At 46.1% G+C, this 20,494-nt stretch overlaps 2 protein-coding genes and 1 non-coding gene across 3 annotated transcripts; 1 reads left to right on the forward strand and 2 right to left on the reverse strand.

Annotated features, from left to right (window-relative positions):
* The first annotated feature begins 929 nt into the window (after positions 1-929).
* On the forward strand, positions 930-7,511 carry LOC119942631 (olfactory receptor 52J3-like). Its single transcript, XM_038763512.1, has 2 exons — positions 930-1,311; positions 6,904-7,511. The coding sequence occupies exons 1-2, from the start codon at positions 930-932 to the stop codon at positions 7,509-7,511; spliced, it is 990 nt and encodes a 329-aa protein (XP_038619440.1).
* LOC119924448 lies at positions 1,936-2,072 on the reverse strand. The gene has a single exon (XR_005449161.1). It is a non-coding gene; the product is annotated as a small nucleolar RNA SNORA7 (small nucleolar RNA).
* Positions 7,512-14,954: 7,443 nt separating the features above from the next.
* On the reverse strand, positions 14,955-15,911 carry LOC119942642 (olfactory receptor 52K1-like). The gene has a single exon (XM_038763524.1). The coding sequence runs from the start codon at positions 15,909-15,911 to the stop codon at positions 14,955-14,957; it is 957 nt and encodes a 318-aa protein (XP_038619452.1).
* Between the last annotated feature and the right edge of the window lie 4,583 nt (positions 15,912-20,494).

A 20,494-nucleotide genomic window follows, 5' to 3' on the forward strand; every position in this document is an offset into this window, starting at 1 on the left:
GCGTGTTGAGGAGAAGGGGGTGGTCCACAGTGTCAAAGCCAGCTGAGAGGTCGAGGAGGATTAGGACAGACGGATTAGGATTAGGATTAGGAGGATTAGGAACATGAGAAAATGATCAAAATGGTTCAAATGTCTGGAGGTTGGTCCTGGTGGGTGGTAGATGATTGAGTCTAGTATCTGAAGTGGGTTGTAAAGGCAGATGATATGGGCTTCAAAGACAGGGAACGAGAGGGATGGGGGAAGTGGAACTGTGTGAAAACGGCATTGGGAAGTGAGAAGAAAGCTGATTCCTCCCCTTCAGAGGAGGGAAGTAATTTGGAAGGAGGGTCACAGTGGACTGAACTAAACCAGAGCTGCAGAGTTGGCTGGTCAACAGTAATGTGGCTTTACACAGAATCCACCACTGCCCCCATGATTTCTGATTATAATTGGAAAGGAGCTATGATTTATAGTACCAAATTCAAGATTTAATTATTTATTTTTGCATTTGAAGTTGTACTAAAAGTTGCTTTTTTTCCTATTTTTTCCAGATAATCCAGGAAGGGAGTCACATAACCATCTCCTGCCAGAATAAACTCTGATCTGTATCTTTCAAACAGTAGACATATCTCACCCACTAATTGGCTGGCAAGAGGGCACAGCATCTTCCATTGCCTCTTACCTTGTTTCTTTACAGGTTTGGCTTGCCACTCACCCCAATATCTGGGAAAACCTGAATTTCCCCAACAGTGTGTCATTTTGGGGACAAGGAAATTTGATTTAACATCTTCCAGATACACAAGAAAATCAGAAAGATAGAGAGGCGTGTGAGCATTTATTGTTCCAAAAATCAGAATGGGGCCCCTGATAGAAGGGAAGTAGAAGTGTTGGGTAATAGAAGGATAGTAACTTCAGGCACTTCCTGCCAGCAGCCTGTGCATGCCAAAAGGATGTTTATGTCCACCAGCACCACCAATGGCTCCATCCTCCAGGTAACTGAGTTCATCCAAATGGGTTTCCCAGGCATTCACAGCTGGCAGCACTGGCTCTCCCTGCCCCTGGCCCTGCTCTACCTCTCAGCCCTCTTGGCCAATGCAATGAGCTTCCTCACCATCTGGCAAGAAACGGCTCTGTGCCAGCCAATGTTCTATTTCCTGGCTGTCCTGGCCCTAATGGACATGGATCTGAGCACCACCATCATGCCCAGGATCCTGGCCATGCTTTGGTTAAATGCCCCCACCATCAGCCTCTCAGAATGCTTCTTTCAGATTAATGCTATTCACGTCTTCGTGGGGCTGGAATCCAGCATCTTCCTTTGCATGGCGACGGTAGGTAGGATATGGACCAGGGGTTGACGGTGGGACAGGTGAGAACGAGGCATAGTGAGGAGGTTAGCACCAGAGGAGAGGCATGTGTGGGCTGGGCTGGAGAAGGAGAGAAGGGAGGTGAGGTAGGAGGGGGCAAGGTGATGGAGAGCTTTGAAGCCAGTAGTATGGAGCTTTTCCTTCATAAGATGTTGATAGGCTTTTGAGGAGGGGGGGGGGGGTGACATGCCCAGAGCATTTCTGTAGAGAGATAATCCAGGCAGCAGAGTGAAGTATAGACTAAAGTAGGGAGAAACAGGAGGTTGGAAGATCAGAAAGGATGCTGATGTAGTAATCCAGTCAGGATATGATGAGTGATTGTACTAACTTGGTAGGGGTTTGGATGGAGAGGAAAGAGCGGATATTGGTGATGCTGTGAGGGTGAGACCAGCAGGGTTTGGTGATGAATTGGATGTGTGGGGTGAATGAAAGAGCACCCACCTCCATCTGCAATCATTCTGGTACTATAACCATAGAGTTTCTTGGTAAAAATTTGGAAGTGGTTTACCATTGCTTTCCTCCATGCAGTAAACTTGAGCCTCTGCCCTCAACTCTCTCCCATGCTGCTGCTGCCCAGCACAGGTGAGTTTTGACTTGTAGTAGATTGCCTTCCATTCACTAGCACAGCCCAAGCTAGGAATGGAATGAATATGCCTCTACTTGATTCTCCCTCCCATAGTTGAGGCTGGTAGAGTACTAGAAACTCTCCAGATGTGACCCTGTGAGGGGGATATCATGTATATCACCTGTAATATCACAATGACCATCTGAAATACCACAATGTTCACCTATCAAATACCACGTCTGTGTTACCCAGAAATCACCCGCAATATTCAATCATGTTTATTGAGCACTTACTGTGTGAAGAGCATTGTACTAAGCGCTTGCAATATGACACACATCCCCTGGGATATACAGTGGTCACCTGCAATCTTAAATACAGCCCCTGTGTTATTACATTCATAATCTGCAGTATCACACATGTCCCTGTGATATCACAATAATGATCTGCAATATCACCTAAAACACCTGTGCAATTACATCCATCACCTGAGATAGATATCACATATGTACCCTGCAATATCATATCTTTCAGCCACCTATTTGAATTCAATGTCAACATAGAAACATGATGCCCAGTCTCAGGGAGCTCATTGTCACATGGTCTTGACAGAGTTCAAAGTTCAGAGAGTCTGTTCCTTCTCCATTCCATTACCTTCCTTCTCATCCACCCCCACTTCAGTCCCCCTGCCCACCTCATAGACACCTGTGGGGTTCTTTGCAATGATCATTTGCCCAGCAGCCTACCCAGTGATCTCTAGAAAGGAGCCTGTATTCAGACATTTAACAAGGAACATTGAACAAAGATCTGACAGTGCCCAACTGAGCAGCACCTAACTACCTCGCTGGCTCCTTCAGGGAAACAACAGCTCCCATCGACCAGATCACTGGTCGAAAGCCAGTCGATAGCCCCACTGTGTGGCTCAGGGTCCAGGTGGTTGAGTGAGGCAGCTTAAGGGGGACAGTATCTGATGATTCTGCAAAGGGCCAATACACAGAAAAAGTTGCCACCAGGCTGCCAATTCTGCTCCATTACCAGTCAGGACAACTGCAGCAGGAGGGATTTCAGCGGGAGGGGGCTGCTTGACTGGGACCATGTTACCGAGGGACGTTGTGGAGTCTCCTTGTGGGATCTTCTACAGGATACTCTCATCTGGTTTGGCTTGTTGCGCTGCAAGTTGTTGAAGGGAGGGGATGGATGAGGCGACCATAAGAAACACCAGCCTGGCCCAGAGATCAGTTATGAGGGTGGTGAAATTCCCCAGGGGACGCACACCTGTTATTGATTGGCCCCGTCTCCATTGCCCCTCGTCTACCCCTCCCCAGGGCTAAGCACTTCTCTGTGAGTGCCCTGTGGGATGAGAGACCTGGCCAGAGCCCTGGAAGCGTTGGTCTCAAAGCAGCTGCCTACATTATAAAGATCCTTCGCACCAGCTATTTAGTGAGCATTTACTATGTACAGAGCACATAGTGCAGAGTGCTTTGGAGAATACAAGACAATAGAGTGAGTAGACACAATCTCTGTCCTCAAGAAATGGCATAGTATAAGGTTACGTGCATATGAGTTGTAGGGCTGGTGGTGAGTAAAAAAATGTTTAAGGAGCACAGAACAAAGTGTATAAATGATCCATGTTGAGGAGGACAACTAGGGTAGAGAGATGAGAGGCCAGTCAGAGGAAGATTCTGAGAGGAGATGTGATTTTAGTAGCACTTTAAAGATGGGGAGAGGAATGATCTGGTGAGTATGAAGAGGGAAGGTGTTCCAGCCAGAATGGAAGGTGTGAACCTCGGGAAAGTGGTGAGACAGAGGAGATCCAGGTACAGTGCACAGTGTGGTAACTGGTAAAGTGAAGGGTGTGTGCTGGGTTGCATTGAGATCTGGGGGAAGCTAAGGAGAAAGGGGAGAGCTTACTGAATGCTTTAAGTCCAACGGTGTGGAATTTGTGTTTTGAGGCAGAGTTGCATAATTAACAATTGGAGGTTTAGAGTAGTGGAATGATATGTGCAGAATTATTTTTTATAAAAATGATACTGACAGTAAAGTGAAAGATAGCATGGAGTGGGAAGAGACTAGAGGCAGAGGAGTTAGCTGGGAGGATGATGTAGTGGTCAAGGAGTAGTGCTTAGATTAGCATAGTAGCAGGTTGCATGGAGAGCCAGAGGTGGATTTTAGAGATACAGTGAAGGCAGAAGCAATTTGGTCATATACTGAATATTTGTGTTGAATGAGAGAGATGAGTTGAGGATGATGCCAAGGTTATGGCTTTGTGAGAGAGGGAGGATTGTGGTCTTGGCTACACTGATGGGAAACCCTGGCAAGGGGATGGTTGGGGCTGGAAGATGAAGAGTTTTGTTTTGGACATGTCAAGTTTTAGGCATCTGAGGGACAACAAATACTATCATCATAACCATAAAAGTAGAGATGTTCTGAAGCCAGTAGGAAATGTGAGAATGTATAGAAGGAGAGACGTTTGGGCTGGACAGATAGATTGGGGAATCATCTCCATAAAGATGATAGTTGAAGCCATGAGAGTGAATTAGTTCTCCAAGGGGGTGGGTGAAAATGGAGAATAGAAGGGGACCCAGAACTGAGCTTTGAGGGATCCCTACGGTAAGGGAGCCGGAGGCAGAGCATGAACCGGTAAAAGAGAATGAGGGAGGGATCAGGGAGATAGCGAAATCCGAGATAGTACACTCTCAGTGAGGCCAAGATTAGATAGTGTTTCCCGTTGAAGAGGGTGGGCCATAATGCTGAAAGCAGCTGAGAGATCTAAGAGGATTAGGATGGGGTAGGGACCGATGGATGTGACAAGAAGGAGGTCACTGGTGACTTTAGAGAAGGCTGTTTCTGTGGAGTGGAGGATACAGAAGTCATATTACAGGGTATCATTTAGAGCATTGAAGGAGAGAAAGTGGAGGCAGCAGGTCTGAGAAACTTGCTAGAGGAGTTTGGAAAGGAATACTAGGAGGGAGATGGGGTGACAACTGCAGGGTGCCATAGGGACAAGGGAGGGATTATTTCGGATAGGGGATGCATGAGCATTTTAAAGGGGAAGGCACCGTTGGAGAATAAGCAAGGAGTTGGAGATTGCAGTCCTGGACGGAATAAGGGAAGTGGCAAGTGTTTTAAAAAGGTGTGAGAGGATGGGATAATAACAAAGAAATAATAATGGTATTTATTAAGCACTTACTATGTGCTAAACACTGTTTTAAGCAGTGAACAATAATGATGGCATTTGGTAAGTGCTTACTATGTGCCAAGCGCTGTTCTAAGTGCTGGGGGGGATACAAGTAATCAGGTTGTCTCACATAAAGCTCACAGTCTTAACCCCCATTTTACAGATGAGGTAACTGAGGCACAGAGAAGTGAAGTGACTTGCCCAAAGCCACACAACTAACAAGTGGCAGAGCAGGGATTAGAACCCAGGACCTCTGACTCCCAAGCCCAGGCTCTTTCCACTGAGCCACACTGCTTCTCTGCTTCTCTATGTGATCTGCTCTGTCCAGTCATCTCTGTGAACCTTAGGACTGGATTTGAGGGCCAAGAGCCTGCACGAGGGAAGGGATTAAAGGGAATAATTTACAGAATCAGCAAATTAATCAGAATGCCAGAGGAGCAAGTGAGAGTGCAGAACATTGGAAACAGGTGTCAAGTATTTTTGAGTTTTCCAGTAACTGTCTGGAACCATTCCCAGGGTATCAGAAGCCTGGTAGTCTTGACTATTTATCCCATCAGTCGCTATCTTTCCAATAGCAGGGAAATCTAAGAGTCTAGCCCTGGAGATGCCAAGGAAAGCTGTGTTTCATCTGTCCTTTATCAACTCTGACTGCATATGACTTGTTAAGCAGCAAATGTTAGGTGGGCAGGGAATATGTCTACCAACTCTGTTATATTATATTCTCCCAAGCTCGTAGTGCAGGACTCTGCACCCATTATGCAATTAATAAATGTGATTGGTTGATTGACTGATGTAGGGCTAAACAGTATTTAAAATGGTCCAGATCTCTCCTCAGTCCTCAAGGGTACTGACAGATCACTCAAGAGCCCTAACATTTCCCCTATGTATTTCAAACTTTCCCTCTAAAAACCTATCCATGGATCACTCACCCAAGACTTCAAGCATTTTTTCTGCAAATGGCTGGAATTTTCAACTTGCTCAACTTCATATGGGCATGAATTTCACCCTCTTAGTGAAGTGTGTGCCTTTGGTTGTTGTTAGATGGTGCTCCCTAACAGGTCTGGGCTGAATCTGCTAGCCACTGCCCAGAGGCAGCAGTACAGTGACTGCAGCCATAAAAGTCTTTTGCTGTGAATATAGTTTGGATGTACCAGAACAGAGATGGGAAAGCTGATTTTCTCTGGAAATCCCACTGACCCCATTCTGTTATTCCAGCCCCTGGCTAAAGACCTGTGGGCAGGGAATATGTCTACCAACTCTGTTATATTCTTCCAAGCTCTTAGTGCAGGACTCTGCACCCATTATGCAATTAATAAATGTGATTGGTTGATTGACTGATGTAGGGCTAAACAGTATTTAAAATGGTCCAGATCTATCTCCTAATGGCTAATGCCTTTACCTTTTCTTCTGTTGCCTTACACAGGGTAGGATCCAGTTGTCTGTTCTGAAGCTGAGGTCAAGGAGACATTACATGGCCAACAACATCACAGGACAGCCCCTTTCCTCCTTTTTCCTCATTGGGATTCCTGGGCTGGAAAAGTTTCACCCCTGGCTCAGCATCCCTGTCTTCCTCTTGTACAGCCTGTCGTTGCTGGGGAACTTCCTCATCATCCTCATCATCAGGTTGGAGTCAAGCCTCCACCAGCCCATGTACTTCTTCCTCTGTATGCTGGCTCTCAACGACTTGGCTCTCTCCTCTTCCCCAGCTCCCAAGATGCTCAGCATCTTCTGGCTGGATGACCATGACACTGGCTTTGACACCTGCCTGGTCCAGCTGTACTTCATTCACACCTTCTCCATCATTGAGTCAGCCCTCCTAGTGGCCATGGCCTTTGACCGTTATGTGGCCATCTGCCAACCGCTGCGCTACACCACCATTTTGACTAACAAGGTGGTGGTACTGATGGGGTTGGTGTCGTCTTTCCGGGCAGCCATCATGGTGTTCCCATGTATTGTCCTTATCAAGCGTCTGACCTTCTGCAACAAGAACATTATTCACCACACATACTGTGAGAACATGGCTGTGGTGAAGCTGGCCTGCTCCAATGCAGTCATCAACCAGATCTATGGCATCTGTGTGGCTTTTTCGGTAGTGATGCTTGACGTGGGGCTCATCACCGTGTCCTATGTTAAGATCCTCCAGGCCGTGTTCCGACTCTCCTCCAACAAAGCCCGGACCAAGGCATTGGGAACTTGTGCCGCCCATGTCTGTGCCATCCTAATATCTTATGTGCCTGCCCTCTTCAGCTTCCTGACCCACCGCATTGGCAAGAAGGTGTCCCCATCCATCCACATCATCTTTGCCAGCATCTACCTCCTGGTGCCCCCTGCTGTGAACCCTCTGGTCTACGGGGCCAAGACAAAGCTGATTCGGGACCGGGTGATTTTCATCTTTTTTTCTAACAAGCAGACAGTCTCCAAAAAGTAGATCTCAGGCTTGTTTTTCCAGGGCTCCCGGCATTTCTTGATTCCAAACACTATAACTAAACATGCATGCATATTTTTACATGGATAGATATTGGTAAGGTCTTCATGCATATACTGACCCTCACCTGTGCATTGCTACTTGTGAACTGTTTTAATGTTCCATTCAGGTTTTACTGATATCTTCGTGAAGGTTGTATTTTCAGGGCTGCTGCATCCCTGGTTTTGCTCAGGCTGAATCTAATGAAGAAGGGGCAAATTCAGGTTGCAGAGTGTGGGGAAAGAAAAGCCACAAGCTCCATGGCAACCAGGGACTGAAAGAGCTTGGTTTGCAATAGCGGGTGAGGATATTTCCCTGATGAATTTGCACAAGTGAAAGGACAACTTTCCATCACTCTGGGAGGAAGTGATTTTGACCAGGCTGATGTGGAACTTTTCTGCTAGACCCTGGGACCAGCCCATTAAAAACAAAGCAGATGTCCAAATGGCAGAGGGAAGTCCATTTGCACCTACTCACAGCCTCCAGACCAATGAATCAATCACCCACTCTGGGGAGCACTTATGTGCATCAATCAATTAATTAATCAGTGGTATTTATTGAGTACTTACTGTGTGCAGGACTGTACTTTGCATTTGGGTAAGTACAAGTATACAAGGAGCTGAGAGTCTAAAGGGCTGTAAGTGATCATCACTTGTCTCCAAAGGGAATAAAACCTAAGAAGAGGAAGGATTCCTGATCATGTCACTAGGGATGAACGAACCCCAGTTTAAGAGTTCATACAGGAGGCACAGGGCAGGTGAAGGTGTAAAAAATCTCAGGAAGGGAAGCATGCCATTAGGGACACGGTCACCTGCCAAGGATGTTCACTTTGGAAGAACTGTGGGAAGGTATGTGGAAGGAGAAATACGCAGATGAAAATATAAAGACCCAGCAGAAGCCCAGAAATGGACATAATTGGAAGGTTTATGAAGCAGTCTCTTGCTCATGTAGCCTTTTAGAATGAGAAAGAGGCTTCCGTTTTGATGCTAGATTTGGTTTTCTGCTCTTTTGAACTGATTCAACCTGGTTATCTGATGCAGGTTTTTTGATAGTAATTTAGTTTAGATGTTATTGCTTGAATTACTTTCCTTTAGCTTTATGAAAATACATGTTTCCTTTCTTTTAAATTACGAGTTCTGGGCACTGTGGCATTTTCAATCAGTTTTTGAGTTCAAATGACCAGTTTCTAATACCAATTTAGGGGTAATTTACAGCCAAGATAGGGACTCTCTTGGGGCCCCACACTAGTGCACTTCGAGATTGTCCCTGAAGTTTGCTGCTTCCATTCTGTGACTCCTGGACTTGGAATGCCCTAAAGCCTCAGGAAGCATCTGTTCTTCAGGCAGTCCAGTCCTGTTCCCGAAGGGCTTACTGTAACCTTTCCCTGGGATAACGAGCGTCTGAATTTGCAGGTTCTACCTACACTCCAGCACTCCAGCTCACTCCAGCACAACCTTTAGTTTTGAACAGATAACCACTATCCTCTTGAAGGTTTCAACTGCACTAGCTAATGGTACTGACACCTGTCTACTTGTTTTCTTTTGTTGTCTGTCTCCCTCCTCTAGACTTTGAGCCCATTGTTGGGTAGGGACCATCTCTATATGTTGCTGATTTGTACTTCCCAAGTGCTTAGTATAGTGCTCTGTACGCAGTAGGCACTCAATAAATACAACTGAATGAATGAATGAATGAATTGCACTTGCGCCATCCACGGCACTGTGAAGCACCAGTGGAGAGGAGAATAGTTAGTTGGTAAAAACAACATCGTAGAGTGGATCTAGGAGTAACATCTACTACTTGTTCCTATGTGTCTTAGTGGATAGAGCAAGGGCCTGGGAGTCAGAAGGACCTGACGTCTAATCCTGGCTTCACCACGTGTCAGCTGTGTGACCTTGGGCAAGTCACAGAACTTCTCTGGGCCTCAGCGGGACTAAGACTGTGAGTCTCAGGTGGGACAGGGACTGTGTGTAACCTGATTAACTTGTATCTCCCCCAGGTCTTAGAACAGTACTTGGCACGTAGTAAGAGCTTAACAAGTACAATAATAATAATAATAATAATAATTAAAGCAAGGGTTATTGGCTCCCCATCCCCTGCTAAAATTTCCTCAGGGGCACCTCTATGGACACACTATCATCAGGTCACTCAGTCAGTCATACTTATTGAACACTTATATGTGCAGAGCACTATACTAAGCACTTGGGAGAGTACAATATAACAGAGTTGGTAGACATGATCCCTGCCCACAATGAGCTTTTTTGTTGTCCTTCCCTGGAAGGTCACCTGTTGATCTTCAGGCTTCCTCACAACCTTCCATTTCCTAGTGGTATTCTCCTCCAGAGCCTGGAAGGAATTCCCTCTCCTCCTGGCTCCAGGGTTTCTTACCTTTTTTCCAGGCCTTTATTTCCCGTCTAGCCTCTGTGATTGGCTAAACTCCAGCTCATATCACCAGGAGAGAGATTGACATCCCTTGAGAAAGAGCTTTCCTTCTGGCAGGATTTTTTTTTCATGGTATTTTAATGGCATGTTAATTGCCAGGCACTGTACTAAACACTGTACTGTGTGCCAGGCACTGTACTAAGCATGAGGGTAGATACGAGATATGGACACAATCCGTATCCTACGTGGGACTCACAGACAATCCAGTTTTACAGCTGAGGTAACTGAGGCACAGATAAGTTCTGGCACTTGTCCAGGATCACAGAGCAGACAAGTGGCAGAGCTGGGATTAGAAGCCATGTCCTTTTGGATCCCAGGCCCGTGTGCTTTCCACTAGGCCTCCCTATGGAGTGAGCTGTTTCTCTATTATAGAAGCTGCTGGTACTTTCCTCCTGATTTCTATGGATTCAGCCTGCTGGGCTGCCACAGTCACCTTCCTATATTAGAATTACCCATCTGTGGGGCTGATTATGATTCAAAAAACTGATTTACTGCCCACTGCAAAGAGTTTGTTAGCAGAACCCCACTTTATTCCAGAAAGAGACTGGAAGTTAAATCATGAGATGATGGTAGTAATTTCCCTGAGTAATCTTGGGAAACATTCCTTTTTTTAAATGGTATTCGTTAAGTGCTTACTATGTGCCAGTCACTGTCCTAAGTGCTGGGTTAGATATAAGCTAATCAAGTTGGATACAGTCCATATCCTAAATAGGGCTCACAGTAGTGCTTTGCACAAAGTGGTCAAGAAATGCCATCATTTTTATTATTAATCCCATTTTACAGATGAGGTGACCGAGGCACAGTGAAGTTAAATGACCTGCCCAAGGGGACACAGCAGACAAGTGGCAGAGGCAGGATTAGAACCCAGAGTCTTCTGGGTCTTCTGAGTCTTCAGGCCCATGCTCTATTCACTAGGCCACATTGGCTTTAAAGCTCTCCATCACCTTGTCCTCTCCTACCTCATCTTGCTTCTCTCCTTCTACAACCCAGCCCACATACTTTGCTCCTCTGGTGCTGACCTTCTCACTGTGCCTCGATCTCACCTGTCTTGCTGCCAACCCCTGACCCACATCCTGCCTCTGGCCTGGAATGCCCTCCCTCCACAAATCTGCCAGACAATTACTCTCCCCCTCTTCAAAGCTTTATTAAAGGCACATCTCACCCAAGAGGCCTTACCAGCCCCACTTTTCCTCATCTTCCACTCCCTTCTGTGTTGTCCTGACTTGCTCCCTTTGCTCTTTCCCCACACAGCGCCACAGTGCTTATGTATATATCTGTCATTTTATGTATTTGCATTGAAATCTGCTTGTACTGATGTCTCTCCACCTGTCTAGACTGTGAGCTCATTTTGTGGGCAGGGATTGTCACTGTTCACTTTTGTATTGTACTTTTTCAAACGGTACAGTGTTCTGCACACAGTAAGCACTTAATAAATATGATTGAATGAATTTATCCTATAGGAGTGAGAAAAGCTGAGAGTCTCAAGATGCTGATAAATAGAATATTTGAGTTGGGGAAAATTTATGACTGTTTCAAGAGGTAGAAACCTGAAAAAGTGAGCCCTTTGAGGAATTTAGCAAGAGGATTTCCAGTGTACAGTCCACCATCATCAATCAATCAATCAGTTGTAGCAGAAGTTTTAGAATCCTCTTTCCTACCTAACTTTCTCATCAAAACCTAACTTTCTCATCTTCCCCATTCCTCAAAATGTAATCTTGGCTTTATCCTTAACTCCTCCCTTTCTTTTGATCCCTCACCCCTTCCCGCTCCTGCCATTTAGTTGGTTAACAATTCCTTTTGATTCTTCTTCCCCAACTTTTCTAGAATCCCACCCTTTCCTTTCTACCCATTACCCATATTAAATGCCATTATTATTATTATTATTATTATTATTATTATTATTATTATTATTATTATTATTACCCAATCTGCCATTATTTTTGTCCAGGAACTTATCCTATCCTGGTTTGATGATGATGATGATGATGATGATAATGATGGTATTTGTTAAGCACTTACTATGTGCCAAACACTGTTCTATGCTCTGGGGTAGATACAAGGTAATCAAGTTGTCCCACGTGGGGCTTACAGTCTTAATCCCCCTTTTACAGATGAGGTAACTGAGGCACAGAGAAATTAACTGACTTGCCCAAAGTCACACAGCTGACAAGTAGTGGGGCTGGGAGTAGAATCCATGATCTCTGACTCTCAAGCCTGTGCTCTTTCCACTAAGACATGCTGCTTCTTCGGGTTTGACTACAGCATCAGCCTCCTCACTGATCTCCCTGTCTCCTGTCTCTCCCCACTACTGGCCACATTTCTCTCTACTACCCTGATCATTTTTCTCAAAGCTCTGTTTTGACTTCCATGAGGAGTGTAGCATAGAAAACACCTCAACCAGCAGCTCACTACAGTCCAAAAGCCTTTATTCCCACTCTCTCCCAGGAGGTGAGAGCATATTTATACAGGCCCAGTTACTGTCAGTCAGTCAGTCAGCCAGTTAATCGCATTTATTGAGCACTAACTGTGTTCAGAGCCCTCTACTAAGTGCTTGGGAGAGTACAATATAACAGATACATTCCCTGCTCACAACCAGCTTACAGTCTAGAGAGGGAGACATTATATAAATAAATTACAGAGCACATGTTGACTACAAATTTGGGCTTTTATTTCTTTGACCACTGACATATTCCCCCAGATTCTCATGGTGCAAATCCTCCATGGGCTTTGATGGCTGCTGGGTCATCAGTCTATTCCCACAGTCAGTCAGTACTGGCTGCCATTACAGTTCATACCTTCGGTGAGGTGGATGGGACCTGCCATCCTTTGTTTGCTGGCTCCATGTGGCCGGGTCACAGGGCTCGAATGCTGGGTGAAGGAAGGCGAGGTAACAGGGTTGAACAGGGGGTTGGAGTGCAGGTCCCCACCACCATGGGGCTGACAGCTGGGGAGCCATTGGGACCACGGGGAAGGGTTGGGTCAAGCTCCACCTTCTGCTTAACTACAGATTGTCTGGGGCAGGGAAGAATAATAATAGTAATTATGGTAGTTTTTAAGCACTGACTACATGCCAAACACTCTACTAAGCACTGGGGTGGAAACAAACAAATAGGGTTGGACACAGTCCCTGTCCTAAGTAGGGCTCACAGACACAATCTCCATTTTACAGATGAGGCAACTGAGGCACAGCAAAGTGTAATGACTTGCCTGAGGTCACACAGCAGACAAGTGGTGGAACTGGAATGAGAACCCATGACCTTCTGACTCCCACTCCTGTGCTCTAGCCACTATGCCACACTGGTTCTCATGAAGTGGGAGAAGTGGGTGAAGGAGAGCTGGAAACAGGGTCTGATCTCTGAGTAGAGAGGGCAGGGATATCAACTCAGCAGCAGAAGCAGCAGCAACCCAAACTTTCTGCATGACATGTGCCCCCACCATCACTCCCACCCATGTCCCAGAACCAGCACCATCCACCCGTACACCACTATCTGCATCCTGGAGCTTGCAGGAAACAAGTCATCATCTGCCCTCTCACTCCCTTAGCTTATGCCCCTCACCTGCATCCCAGGAAAGCTGAAACTCTCTGCTCCACCCCCTCACCCCCAGGATGATATAGGGATGCTCCCGGTGGGATCTATCTTCCTGGGTACAGGCTAGACCCAGAATTACCACTATCTTAAGACATGGTTTGGTTATGGGAATGGTCTCTACCTCAAGTTTGGGGGTTAAGGGTAGGAGCCAGATAAGGGAAATGGGAAATGAGGAGAGGGAGAGGGAAAAGAGAAAACAGGGAGGGTAAGAGAGGTATAGCATAGGCATGGCAGAAGGGGTAACTAACTGCCTGCCTATCGTGAGCAGTCCAGGGCCTAAAAGAAATGAAACCAGCCCAGTGGAAATCAGTGAGGAATGGTAGTGAAAGAAGTCCAACGATCTGCCCAGCTGCCTGCTGTGGGGTGGGATCTCTGGAGAGTGAAGGCAAAGTCCGAAGAGACAGTAGACGGAGAACTGAGACCCACATTGCAGCCTCCTCCTGCAGCTGTTCCAGCCTCTCAGTTCAGGGGTGGGAAAATAGGGAGGAATGAGTAGGAGTATGGGAAGGAGGATTTAGGGGACTGTGAGGCTTGGAGAGGTTGTCAGGGTGCTCAGATCAGGCAGAGACAATGTGCCGCAGTGTGACCTGGGAGGCAGCCACAGGAAGCAGAATGGGAGGGGGAAGTCCTGGTCTTTCTTCTATGCCCCATCCTTTTTTCAACCTAGCTATGCCTAATGAATTTTAGTGTCTGTCACCCCCCTGTAGACTGTAAGCTCCTTGGGGGCAGGGAATGTGATTACCAACTCTGTTGTATTCACCCAAGCTCTTACTTCAGTGTTCTGCACACAGTAGTGCTTAATCATTACCACTGATTGATTAATTGCTGATGTTCATAACTGCAACTGTGGTGAATAATGATTGACTGGTCTGGAGGCTGTGAGGGTGCAAATGGCCTTCCCTCTGCCATTTGGTCAACTATTTTGTTTTTAACAGGCTGGTCCCAGGCCTTTGCAGAAAGGTTCCACATCAGCCAGGTCAAAATCAATTTCTCCTACATTGATGAAAGCTTGTCCCTTCACTAGTACAAATTCATCAGGAAAATATCCTCACCTTCTCCTGCAAACCCAGCTTCCGCAGTCCCTGGTTCCCATGGAATTTCTGCCCTTCCTGACTTGCACTCTTCATCCTGAATTTGTCCCTTCTTCATTAGATTCAGCCCTGAGTAATAACCAGAGAGGCAGCATCTCTGACCATACAACCCCCACAAAAGTGTCAGTAAAACCTGAACAATTCACAAGTAGCAATGTACAGGTGAGGCTCAATATAAACATGAAGCCCTTACCAATATCTACCCATGCATACATATGCATGCATGTTTAGTTACAGTGTTTGGAGACAAGCAATGCTGGGTGCCCTGGAGAAACAAAGACCGAGATCTACTGTTTGGAGACTGTCACCTTGTTAGAAAAAAAGACAAAAATCACCCGGTCCCGGATCTGCTTTGTCTTGGCCCCATAGACCAGAGGGTTCACTGCAGGGGGCACCAGGACGTAGATGCTGGCAACGATGATGTGGATGGATGGCGACACCTTTGTGCTAATGCGGTGGGTCAGGAAGCTGAAAAGGGCAGGCACATAAATTGTTAGGAAGGCACAGACATGGGCAGCACAAGTTCTCAATGCTTTGGACCGGGCTTTGTTTGAGGAGAGCCGGAAAACAGCCTGAAGGATCCAGACATAGGTCATGGTGATGAGACCCACACCTAGTGCCACTACAAAAAGAGCTATACTGATGCCATAGATCCGGTTGATGATTGCTTTGGAGCAGGCCAGCTTCACCACAGCCATGTGCTCACAGTACACGTGGTGGATAACATTGTGGGTGCAGAAGGTCAGATGCCTGAGAAGGACAATACATGGGAACACCATGATGGCTGCCCGGACAGATGCCACCAACCCCATCAATACCACCACCTTGTTAGTCAAAATGGTGGTGTAGTGCAGTGGTTGGCAGATGGCCACATAACGGTCAAAGGCCATGGCCACTAGGAGGGCCGACTCAATGATGGAAAAGGTGTGAATGAAGTACAGCTGGACCAGGCAGGTATCAAAACCAATGTCATGGTCATCCAGCCAGAAGATGCTGAGCATCTTGGGAGCTGGGGAAGAGGAGAGAGCCAAGTCATTGAGAGCCAGCATACAGAGGAAGAAGTACATAGGCTGGTGGAGGCTTGACTCCATCCTGATGATGAGGATCATGAGGCAGTTCCCCAACAATGACAGGCTGTACAAGAGGAAGACAGGGATGCTGAGCCAGGGGTGAAACTTTTCCAGCCCAGGAATGCCAATGAGGAAGAAGGAGGATAGGGGCTGTCCTGTGGTGTTGCCAGCCATAGTGATGTGTCCCGGACCTCAGTTTCAGATCATATTACCTGATCCTGGCCTATGTATGACAACAGAAGAAAAGGTAAAACCATTAGCCATCAGGAGGTGGATCTGGACCATTATAATCACTGTTTACCATTATAATCACTGTTGAACCCTACACCAATCATTCGGTCAATCAGTCGTATTCATTGATCGCTTACTGTGTGCAGAGTTCTGTACTAAGAACTTGGGAGAATACAGGCTAACAGAGTTGGTAGATATCTTCACTGCCCACAAGAACTTAAACTAGGGGATGGAATAATAGAACACAGTGTGACCAGTTGGATTTCCAGAGAAAATTAACTTTTCTATTTCCAATCCATCTACCCAAGATTTTCCCAGCATTGTGCAACTCAATGAAAATCGCCCCAAGCTACTTTCACAAAACACTGTCTCACTATAGAAAATGACTATGTTAGGTGAACATTTCTCCAAACTAAGTTTAGTGTCCTTACAGGTTAAAATGATGGGCTATGAAATGGGGAGAAGCTATCAAATTTTCTAAGTCCCCTTCGATCTAAGTGTTCATCTTACGCTGTTTATGCCATAGAAAGATGGGAAGACCTGGTCTAGCCCAACCTCTTGATTGATGCAGTAGAGCTAATGTGGGAGCAGCACCAAAAGGTTGGTAGTAAACAATTCAAAATCAATCCGGATTAATATTAGGCTCATGGAGAGATGAATTACTAGGGCCAGGCCACATTTCCCACGGTCTGGGACATTATCAATCACCCAAAGTCCTTGTCCCAAAGAGGTCATTCTTGGAGAATTGGTAGAGAGCCTGTGAACACCCTTCTCTGCTTTGCCCCATCATCTTCCCATTGACTTTTCAATACATCCGAACTATGTACACAGCAGAAACCTTTTATTGCTATTGCCACTGTACTGCTGCTTCTAGGCCATGGACAGCAGATTCCCCCCGGACCTGGTGAGAAGCTCCATCAAACAACAAAGGCAAGCACTTCACCCTCCGGGTGGAATTCATAATCATGGTTAGTTGAGCAGCTGGGAAATTCCAGCCACTTGCAGAAAAGTTGAATAAAGCCATGGAGGAGATGCAGCATGGCTTAGTGGAAAGAGCAAAGGCTTGGGAGTCAGAGGACATGGGATCTTATCCCGGCTCCACCAGTTGTCTGCTGGTAGACAAGGTAAGCTTGACCTTGAGCAAACCGTTTAACTTGTCTGTGCCTCAGTTACCTCATCTATATAATGGGAATTAAGACTGTGAGCCCCATGTGGGACAGCCTGATTACCTTGTATCTACCCCAGTGCTTAAAACAGTGCTTGGCACATAGTAAGTTCTTAACAAATACCATAATTATTATTGAGTGGTCTTAGGTTAGTAGAGGGAAGGTTTGAAGAATATAGGGGAAATGTTAGGGATGTTGGGTGGTCTGTCAGTAACCATGAGGATGAGGGAGAGGAGTCATTGCACAGATCCATCAAGCATCTTGGGTCCATGATGGGAGGCATACTCCTGGACTGGCTGGGTATAGTGTGTCACTCCAGAATCTCTTTTCCACCCTCAAACCCTCTCTCCTCAGCCCCCTACTCCCACCTCTCCCCGACCCTCCTCCCCACCACCTTTCAGGGAATCCAGATACCCTGAAGAATTGAGAGCCCTGGGTCAGAGCTGACCTGGCAAAGTTGACCTGATGGCACTAACCAGACAGAGCAGGGCAGACAGAGATGAGCGGGCAGAGCTGACCAGACAGAGATTACCAGGCAGCTGACAGGACAGAGCTGATCAGACAGAAAACACTAGACAAAGCAGACCAGACAGAGATGATTGGGCAGACCAGATAGAACAGACTGGAAAGAACAGACTGAATAGAGCTGACCAGATAGAGATGACTGGACGGATCAGAGAGCTGACCAGGCAGAACTCACAGCACAGAACTGACTAGAGAGAGCAGACCAGACAGAGATTACCAGACAAAAATGACCAGACACAGCTGACCGAACAGAGTTGACAGCATAGAGCTGTCCATACAGAGCAGAGCAGACCAGACCAGACAGAGATGACCAGATAGGGCAGACTGGACAGAACAGACCAGATAGAGATGACCAGGCAGCTGACAGTACAGAGCCGACCAAACAGAGCTGACAGGTCAGATCTGACCATGCAGAGCAGACCAGACCAGACAGGAAAGACTGGAAAGAGCAGATCAGATAGAGATGACCAGACAGCTGACAGGATAGAATTGACCAGACAGAACAGTCTAGACAGAACACTCCAGATAGAGATGACTAGACATACAAGACAGAGCTGCCCAGACAGAGCTCACAGCACAGAACTGATCAGGCAAGGCCGACAAAAGAGATTACCATAAAAGACAACCAGAAAGAGATGACCTGACTAAACAAACCAGAGAGAGATGACCAAGCACAACAAACCAGATCGAGCAAACCACACAGAGACGACCAGGCAGAGCAGACTGGACAGAGATGACCAGATAAAGAAGACTAGACAGAGCTGACAGGATAAAGCTGACCAGACAGAGATGACCAGACAAAGAAGACTAGGGGTAGCCTGGCAGAGCTGACCTGATATAGACTATCAGAAAGAGATTATCAGACAGAGCTGATAGGACAGAGCTGACCAGGTAGAGTTGTCCAGACAGAGCTGACCAGGCAGAGTCAGGTTATCAGTCAATCATGCAGACACATCGAGACATGCCCACTGGATTGCCAACTCTGGTGGGAAAAAGTCTCTGTCTGCATTGGTTCAGACTAAAACTTTCAGCTTTTTCAGTGAGAGTAGTCAAATAAAAGTAGTCAGGCCAAACCTACCTAATACTTGCTGCTTATCAAGTCATATGCAATCAGAGTTGATAAAGAACACATGAAATACAGTTTTCCTTGACAACCTCAGGGCTAAGCTCTTAAATTTTCCTGTCACAAGAAAGACAGTGGTTGATGGAATAAAGTCAAGACTGCCAGATTTATGATACCTTGGGAAAGATTCTGGACTGTCAGTGGAAAACACAAATACACTTAACACTTGGTTCCAACATTCTGCCTCTCACATACTCTTCTGGCATTCTGATCAGGTTGTGCTTTTCCTCTGCTGATTCTGTAAGTCATTCAATTTAATCCATTCCGTCATGCATGCTCTTGGTCCTTAAGCCTAGCCCTGAGGTTTTCTTGTTGCATTAATCATCCCCTAGAAAATGTAATTGGTTTTGCAGAGCTACCATGGATTTATTTGTAATAGTGACAGCATAACAGTGATTTGCACATAGTAAGCGCTTAACAAATGCCATAATTATTATTATTGTTACAGGGAAGTTCCCCAAGAAACACTCACAATATACAGAACTGATGCCCAGTGTCACAAGGGTGTTGGCAATGGCAGTTTTTCTAGGATACTGTCTGCAGCAGAGAACTTTAGCTGAGTAAATCTGAGATTTTTGAGGAGAGCCCCAGGATGAAGTTCCTGGGTTGGAGAAAGATTTGGGAAACATATTCAGACTGTACTGCCTCTACCCAGTAACAATATTACTCTACCCAGGGCTTAGAACAGTGCTCCACACATAGTAAGCACTTAACAAATACCATAATTATTCATTACTATTATTACCCTTATCGACTCCCATGCTTATTGCCCATGCCAGGTTTTTTGGACTTTTAAGTCACCCCATAAATTCCTTGATACCCCCATATACACCATCCTTTACCCCTAATGGCCTTAACATCTGTTTTGTTGATAAAATTGAAGACAGCTGGTATGATCTCTCTCAAATCTCACCTAGTGTTCTCCGGACCCACCCACCACCTCATCCCTACTTGGCTCTCAATAAATTAGTGATATATATTCATGCCTTATCATGTGCAGAGCACTATATTAAGTAGTTGGAGGAGTACAATACAGCAGAATTAGCAGACACTTTACCTGCCAATAACTAGCTTTCAGTCTAGAAGGAACTCTCCCACCTTTTCCACCGGGATTTAAAGTGGAGCTCTCCTGTCCTCCTCCTATAACACAGCACACACACTTACCAAAACCAAACTATAAATTGTAGTTGGCTCTCCTCTGTCTCACCACTGTCCTGTAGTTCACACCCTTCCCTCTTCATATCTGTTAGACCACCACTCTTCCCATCTTCAAAACCCTACTAAATCACATCTCTCAGAAACTTCCTCACTGGCCTCTCACCCTACTCTTCCTTCCTCCTGGATAATCTCTGCACATGTGTCTGTGGCCCCTATTGACTTCATTACTCACCCCAACCAGAGGCCCACAGCTCATATACACATATTCGTGTACTTGAAATTTTATTGGCAGTAGGGATTGTGTCTACCCAATCTATTGAACTGAACTCTCCAAAGCATTCCGTATACAGCAAGCACTCAATGAATAACATTGATTGATTGATCGATCTGTCCAGAATCTGTGTTCCTCCCATGTCGCAGGAGCCCTCTGGCCTCTTTTCCACTGACACAAGTGGCACTCTGCAGGTGGTTGCCTACCATATTCTGGGCATGAATGGACTCACCTCAGAGTCCGAGCACTCGGGTTCCTTAGGCCTGCCCAGTAGCTGCACTGT

The sequence above is a fragment of the Tachyglossus aculeatus genome, chromosome 2 (genome assembly GCF_015852505.1).
Source record: "Tachyglossus aculeatus isolate mTacAcu1 chromosome 2, mTacAcu1.pri, whole genome shotgun sequence".
Lineage (NCBI taxonomy): Eukaryota > Metazoa > Chordata > Mammalia > Monotremata > Tachyglossidae > Tachyglossus > Tachyglossus aculeatus.

What these genes read in the sequence shown, in the direction of transcription:
- LOC119942642 (XM_038763524.1), bottom strand. Translation starts at nt 15,911, where the DNA reads ATGGCTGGCAACACCACAGGACAGCCCCTATCCTCCTTCTTCCTCATT.
- LOC119942631 (XM_038763512.1), top strand. Translation starts at nt 930, where the DNA reads ATGTTTATGTCCACCAGCACCACCAATGGCTCCATCCTCCAGGTAACT. An exon ending in CCTTTGCATGGCGACGGTAG is followed by an intron (nt 1,312 to 6,903) that starts GTAGGATATGGA and finishes CAGCCCTCCTAG; the next exon opens with TGGCCATGGCCTTTGACCGT.